General features: G+C 38.8%; 1 protein-coding gene across 2 annotated transcripts; it reads right to left on the bottom strand.

Annotated features, from left to right (window-relative positions):
• Positions 1 to 1,046: 1,046 nt before the first annotated feature.
• LOC107378274 (inward rectifier potassium channel 2) lies at positions 1,047 to 6,021 on the bottom strand. Of its 2 annotated transcripts, XM_054740094.2 has the most exons (3): positions 5,880 to 6,021; positions 4,425 to 4,586; positions 1,047 to 4,131 (listed from the first exon to the last, which is right to left on the bottom strand). In XM_054740094.2, exon 3 carries the CDS (start codon positions 3,884 to 3,886, stop codon positions 2,573 to 2,575), a length of 1,314 nt encoding a protein of 437 aa, XP_054596069.1. In that variant the 5' UTR covers positions 3,887 to 4,131; positions 4,425 to 4,586; positions 5,880 to 6,021; the 3' UTR covers positions 1,047 to 2,572. The 2 variants fall into 2 exon arrangements, with proteins under 2 accessions (XP_054596069.1, XP_054596070.1); XM_054740095.2 differs by lacking the exon at positions 4,425 to 4,586.
• Positions 6,022 to 7,859: the final 1,838 nt, after the last annotated feature.

The following is a 7,859-nucleotide window of genomic DNA, read 5'->3' as shown; positions in this document are numbered from 1 at the left end:
TCCTGTGCTGATGAGTTTGTTGACCTAATTAATCTGATTGTCAAGCAGATCCATCTTTTGTTAATGAACCAGGTCAAAAAAAATCACCAGAGACCTCACCAGCATCATTGACAGGAGCTTGCAGGCCAGCACATGGCAGTAAATTTATTTCAAACTGCTTCCATTTCAGATGAAAATGATTTTGTTTAATTTAGTGATTGCTAATTTAAAAAAATATAACAGGGGTATTGTTTTAGTTTTTATCTTTTTTAAAAGCAAATTAGAAGTAAGTACAAACCATTACAATGTTAGTTTTATTCTTTTCATTACAAACAGGGCAAGAAATCATTTACACACATGCCTTTAATTTTTCTTTTCATAAATAGAAAAATTAACTGCATTTTATTTTTCTACCCCTCTTGCTTCGTTGTGGCATTTTCATTGGTTAATGTGGAAAAAACCCAGAGGCAGTGTCCACTTCCTGTGTAGAAACAAATCAAAACAACACGCTACCTCACTGCGGATGTGTCTGATCAATCGGCCGCATTCTGACGGTCTGTGTGGGCAGGACGAAGCAGCAATGAACAGCTACATTTGCAGACAGATGTGTTATATTTCTAACACAGCTTCAGTGGTGGCAGCTGTGTTGATTACATGTATCAATAGCATTTTTGAACATATTAACACTAAAGAAGCAAAGCTCGGGCCTTTCCATTCAGTTTCCTCTCAGGAAAATCTGTTATGTAATGTGTCCATGTGGGAACTACAGACATGTCAGCATTTAAAATCCATTATTTCTGATGAAAGCTTCTGGAAAGTATAGTTTTCCAAAAAAATCCGCTGACAACGTGACGAAGGAATATAAATAAATGAGTTCTTTCCAATCGACTCATTTTAAATGATTGAGTGGACTGATTTTGTCTAGGACCGTTCTACAGTCAGTTTGGTGGATTGTACAAGATGCTGGTGTTACTTCTAGTAACCTCTGCATGACAAAAGCCTTCCATCAGAAGCTCCAGACATTTGGGTCCAGAGGCAGAGACCTGTAGCCACAGCATTTTAAAGGGTTCATTAGCAGACTTACTACTCACACAGGACCATCATGCAGATGTATTTTATTAATGCATCATTGTCATCATGATTTTTTTTATTTATTTACTGAAAACAATAATCAGACATAAGTAGGTTTTAGTAAATAGCATTTTGTTTGTACAGTGTTCATATATTTTCCAAAAAAAATATTTTTAAAAAAGCTGTACACTCTGGTTTCTGCAGGAAGATGGGAAGGTGGTAGAAAAATAAAAATCTAAAACAGAAGCACTGCTGTTTGCTTGTATCCACCAAAGGTCAACTGTCAAAATTAAACCTTAAGTGTTGTCCATCCCTGAAGGAAACCTGATTGTGACTGCAAAATCAGCTCACATTCCTGATCCTTAAAATCATATAGCAAAAACAGCAGATTCAGAGACCAAGAAGTATAAAGCAGGTGTGTCCAAAATCTGCATGAATACTCATCTTTTTGTCTTGCAGTTTATTCAACAAACCAGTGTTAGATGAGGAAAAAATATTAGGTGTTACTTCAGCTAAGAGATAAGTCATTGTTGTTTCACACAGAAGTACACAGCATTGGATGCATTTATAGAAACAGACAACTTTATCATGCTTGTCTATATTCTAGAAATAACACTTAAGGGTGCATCAGACACTTTAAAATAATCAACACAGTTTGTCTCTGAGACTTTTGTCTATACAATATGTAACTTTGCAGCACTTTCGTCAACATTCATCTCTTCGGCTCGGGATCGAGCTTCCCGTCCCTTCCCATCTTTAGAACAGTATTTCACATTAAAACACAAAACTCATAAAGAGGTGGAAGGTTATCTGCATCACGGATCGTTTCTTTGTACAATGAGATTAATTGAAGTGTATGCTCAGTTAAAGCCGAACCATCTGAGTTCCTCTGCAGGGACTAAAATGTTTATTAAGGCACAAGTTGCAAAATATTCTGCACATAGATGATAGATGAAGAGAGTGGAGTACTTGCAAACTGCAATTTTCTTTCTGAGTGCATCACAGGTAAAAAGACTGATTAAACTTTGCCAAGAGACCAGCTCATTAACAAGGAACAATTTAGTTTATCTTAATAGCTTAAAACCCTTATTTTTGAATTTTAGAAAATATTTCAATTTTTATTTGCTTTAAAACTTTTAAAATTTCAAGCTCACTTGGATAATTCTTGTCGCTAAGCACAAGCTCATGTGATAAACGTAGGTCTGGGATGCTTAAAAGTGCAAACAGAAAATGTGCAACTAAATAAACAAACCATGTTTTCAACTAGATTATAAAAGTAACTGACAGCCCCACATGTATGCGATGGGTTTTTGATTTGGGGCTCCATGAAAGCAGTTATTACATTTATCATCATCTTTATCCATTCATACAAAATTAAAACATATCTATGTTTAATTGGTGCTACATGCATAGTTTGAGGACAGTCTTACTCAAATCACAGTCTTCTTCAATGCATCATTAAAAATGATCAGTTACAGTTGAGGCAAGTTTTACCATACCCTGCAGTTATTCACACCTGCTGTCAAATTTCTGATTCTGTTGTCAAGCGCCTCGACTTTAATGGCAACGAATGCAGGTTGCATTCAGAGTTTGAAACCAGATCTGCGCCTGTATCATTCACTGCACCAACGTCAGCATCCATTATCAACCTGTTCTCCTCTTCTTCCATTTCTTCCATATCCACTTTTTCGAGTGTCACCTCATTCTCGTAACAAAAGGAGTTCCTCTCAGTAGAAACGTCAGACCTCCTCTCGGCCAGGTCTCTGGCGCTGCAGCTGGGCGTGCTGGGCACCTCATAAGTGTTGTCGAAGCGAGAGTAGTCCACTTTGTAATAGTTCTTTTCTTCAAAGAGCACTGGCTCAAATCGGTGGCCCCAGAGGATCTCGCTGGCCACGTAAGAGCTTCGACACTGAGTCGTCATGGCTGTGGCCTCAACCATGCCCTCAAGAATCACCACGATCTCAAACTCTGATGTCTCAAACTCCTGTTTGCTCATTTCATAGAAAGGGCTGTCCTCATCAATCTCGTGCACAATAGTGATGGGAGACACCAAGAAGATTCTGTCGATGCCACTGTCAAAGCCGACATCAATGTCTACCTGATCAAGAGGGATGAACTCTCCCTCTTCTGTGGTGCGGGATTTGAGTAGCTGGGCCCTCACATGAGCTTCCACCAGGTGGCTTTTCCTCATGTTCCCCACCCGCCACATCAAGCAAAGTTTACCATCCCTCATGGCTACAGTGGCAAAATGGCTGAACACCAAGGTTTCATTCCTTTTCTTGGGCTTTGCCATCTTAGCCATGACAGCACCAATAATGAAAGCATCAATAATGCAACCAACAATGCTCTGGAAAACCACCATGAAAACAGCAATAGGACACTCCTCTGTCACATAGCGATAACCATAGCCAATGGTAGTTTGAGTCTCAACGGAAAACAAAAAGGCAGCGGTGAAGCTGTCAACGTTAGAAACACAAATTTGAGTCTCACTTTCTAAATCTCCATAAAAGAGTGCCACTACCCAGAAGACAAGGCCAAAAAACAACCAGGACAGAAAGAAAGACAGACAGAATATCACCAGCATCCAGCGCCAGCGAACATCCACACAGGTGGTGAAGATATCTGCCAGGTATCTCTGGCTTTTCTCACTCATATTGATAAACTGCACATTGCAGTGGCCATCCTTGCTGACAAAGCGACTCTGACATTGGCGCTCTGTGTGCCCCTTGTTGACATTGCCATTCCCAAAGCCATTAGGAACTACAACAGATGCCAGCTTCATGCCATCCTCCTCTGAGGACACAATGCTGTATCGGTGGCTTCGCTGACTCCCCATCACTTCCACCCGGGGGGACTGAGCCACTTCTGCTTTTGAAAACAGTCTAAGTTTTTCGTAGAAGCGTTGGAGAAACAGTTTTGAATGCTCCAGTGGACAAATTCAAGCAGAAAACCTGGACAGCAGGACTTTGGCTTGTGGAGAGGAGAGAACACTGGGCTGGAGGTTCTCTGCAATCGATGGTCAGGGAAGCTCACTGGAGTCCTCTCCAAAGCTTAATATAGACCTCATCAATGAGGTCACGGCTATGGAGAGTAGAGACAGAAAGTTTCAATACTTTAAAGGAAACACAGTCTAATTAATGCATCACACATAAAACATATTGGCACATTTAGGACAATGAGTTCAAAATGTGTTTGCAGAATACTAAGTAGAAACATTCAGGTCTGTTTACAGTTCAAAATACAAAGCTGAGTTTTGAGTGGCAGCTATGTGCTTATGTGTCACAGTTCTGCACAAACACTTCAGAGAATTTAAGTTGTATAAACAAAACTTTAAGCTCATTCATTTAATGTTCTGTTTAATCTCATAAGATTACATTGTTGGGGCAGCAGTTGCTCAGCAGGTAGAATGGGTTGTTCAGTAATCAGAGGGTTGCAGGACCAATCCCAGCTCCCTACAGAGAATCCTGCATTTGTGTCCTTGGGCAAGAAGCGTCTCCATCCTTGTCTGCTGGTGGTGGTCGGAGGGACTGGTGGCGCTATAAAAGTTCAGGTCATTTATTATTTAGATTCTAAATTAAAACTAACTGCTATTAATAAACCTGTAACATTGCATTATGTGTAAACGTGCAACAAGAACAGCTGTATCAGGAAAGCAATCGACTTAGTGTGTGTGGCATTAGAGGTCCATTAAAATCCAACACCACAGGCTGCAAATTGCCAGACATCCTAATGTGTTCAGCCAGTTCCAAAAGAGCCATATACTTGTTTAAACTCAGACTAAAATAAACCATAAAATGTTATGAATGCTGCTGAATTTTCTTTGAAACATAATAAAAAATAAAATGTGTACTTTTGCGGTATCTGATGTTTTGCATTGTCTATTGTCTAATAAATAGATTTAAAAATGTTCAGAAGTCACACAGTGCACACCTGTCTCTGTCAATGAGGGAACGACTGGTAAAACATAGCATGCCCTTCATTTACTTGATTCTAAAACTCAAAATACTAGTTTATTTTTTTCAAAATGAAAAAAAAACTAAGAAGGACTAGTGCAATAATGGTAACAAAAACTTAAGAATAGTTTTACAATAAATTATAAGTTTACCTCAAGCAAATGGTTTTTGGAGTGATCTGCATGTCTGTGGCTCTAGAATTAGTAAAACACTACAGTGTGCCAGTTGATCGGTTTTGAAACTTGTCACTTACTAAAATATTTTTATTGCTTTGCTTTATTTTTTATTGTTTTTGTTGAATTATTTATCTTGTAGCATTATTTACAGCTACTTCTTTACTTTTTACAGCACGTTGTTACGTAAAGACAAAATGCACAGCCTGTGATTGTTTTGCATATGTGCTCCCAGTTAGAACAAACCACTAAGGCAGATAGAAGAAAGTGATTATGCAAAGCTCTTTTTAATTCACAAATCAATAACTGTGTGAGTCATTCAGCAGAAGGGATATTTGAATTATATATATATATAAATAATTGTAAGGGAGCAATTTTAATCCGTTTTAAAGAAAATGTATATTTTTCAGATCCAGAAATATACTTAATTTCCCAAGCAGAATGAACTGAGGTTTATTTTAGGGTTCATTATTTTTTAAAAATACAGGAATGAACATGGTGCTTTAAAGTAACTTCACTTCCAGGGGTGACTCTATTTGCCACTTTGATAGCTATCGTCATTGGTGGCCTGATTCATGCCTGTAAGGTACTTTAGAAATAAATGCTGAGTTGAGGTGAGTTCCAAAATGCAACTGAACATCTTTATTTGACAACTCTTAATCATAAATGAGAACATATAAATATATATAAATAATCCACCAACCTGTTGGCTTCTAGAGAGTAAATCTGTTATTCTCTTGTGGTAAATCCAATCTGCTCCAGCTTGATTGTGCTCGGCTCGTTTGGTACCGTCTGTTGGTTTCCCGTCTGGAGCTTTGAACTCTGCCATATCAGCAGCGCAACTGTAGGAGATAGTTACGGCCACAGAATGGCGCTGCCAATTGGAGCAATAGACTTTGATAGACCCCGCGTGACTGCTACTGCCACAGACATACACACATAGACGCCCCGTGGACTGGCGCTGCCTACAGCTGCCGTAGTGGCCGGCCGCCATATTGGATGGGTTTCCATTTGCCCCTAGAGTCTTAATTTCTATTGAGGGAGGTGCTTACTAGCAGAGCCGGATTAAATAAATGGACTACAGGCTGCATTTTTAGCCCCCCCCCCCCCCCCCCCCCCCCCCATCGATGTTATTTAATGAATTGAAATCTGAAACTTACCAAAGTTACTAATAAAAGTTCATTCACATTTTACTAGTTTTTGGTTACAAATTGGTTGTTTGTATGCCAAAATAAGTCATGTGTTGTATGTTAAACATTCTATCAGACAATTTTTTTTATATTAATCATTTGTACGTCATTACACAGCTGTATTTAATGCTAATAAATTATCCTCATCTTATCGATTGGGAGTGCCATTGTCAAGGCGGTACCAGTAAATAACCACTAGGTGTCATTAAACTATGTAAACAGAGCAAATATGTGTCTCTTATTTGCTCTGTTCATATTTAATCACTATATTTAATTTAAAAGATTTTCTGCTAAATACAATAGCTTACAACATTTATAAATGTTGACAAATTCATCACATAATGGTGGAAAGACATTCAAGAACAAATAGATTAATTTGAATGGACTGAAGCATGTTTTAAAGGCTTGAAAACAAACTATAAACACGCAGCCTAAATTATTACAGTATAAATTTAATACAATCTATAATCTTAAAAGAAAGTATTTTAATAAAATGAAAACGTTATCTTAAGTTTTGATCTTGCTTTATGCTCATTCAGGCTGTTATTGCCTCTGCTGAATCAGAAATTCTGTGTCAATTTTCTGAGTGTGAACTTATTGTTTTGCTATTTGAACATTAATACAATTATTTGAAAAATAATTAATAAAACCAGCAACACTTACCAAGGAGACCATTTAGCATTCTCCACTCCAGGATAATCTTCAGCCTGCCAGCATCACAGGGCCTCAGTCACAGCAGAAACACGTCTAAAGAAATGTTCCTTGGTTAAGCTTCGGTTTATGTCTCCAGATTTCCTCTGTGATGCCGAAGAATATCCAATATTTTGAGAGGGATGGTTTAGTGCAAAGTACTCACGCATCCTGTCATCAGTTTGGTACCACTTTGTAGGATCAGATGGGTAGCTAGTTGTTAATAACCTTTCTGGGTCTAGAGGCTCCTGTAAGACTATACTGGGCTCACTTCTGGCTGGCTGCTGTTCTTTCAGTTCATCCTTCTGTGACGGCGTTGATGTTGAGGGCGTTGGCGCTACAGCGTCTTCCGCCGCATTTCCCGCCGCATCTTCCACTGTGTCTTCGGGCCGTGTCTCCTCCGGGTCTTTTTTTCTTTATATGTTATGCCACACCCGAAAGCTTCGTGAAAGTTAGCCTACTCAAAAACACCTGCTAGCTTTGTTGTGTCCTGCTCTCACTCTGACCGCTTCTCTGACGTCCTTAATTGGGTGGCGCCTTAATGTGATGTAGCCAATTAAACGGTCAATGGTTAAGATAAACATTGTCACTATTTTTAGTTAATTAATAAATATTGAAATAAATTGTAGATAGGAGTCCTATCTACAAATTCTATCATAGGGTATTTGTACATTTAATTTTTAATTTATTTATTTTTAATTTTGTTCCTCTGTCTGGGCCCCATCCAGCCAATCAGGCCCTAGGCACGTGCCTACTTTGCCTTTGCGTTAATCCGGCTCTGCTTACTAGTGGCGGCTGGTGAA

The sequence above is a fragment of the Nothobranchius furzeri genome, chromosome 5 (genome assembly GCF_043380555.1).
Source record: "Nothobranchius furzeri strain GRZ-AD chromosome 5, NfurGRZ-RIMD1, whole genome shotgun sequence".
Classification (NCBI taxonomy): domain Eukaryota; kingdom Metazoa; phylum Chordata; class Actinopteri; order Cyprinodontiformes; family Nothobranchiidae; genus Nothobranchius; species Nothobranchius furzeri.
Note: the sequence above shows the minus strand (reverse complement) of the source record. Positions and strands in the feature narration are given on the sequence as shown.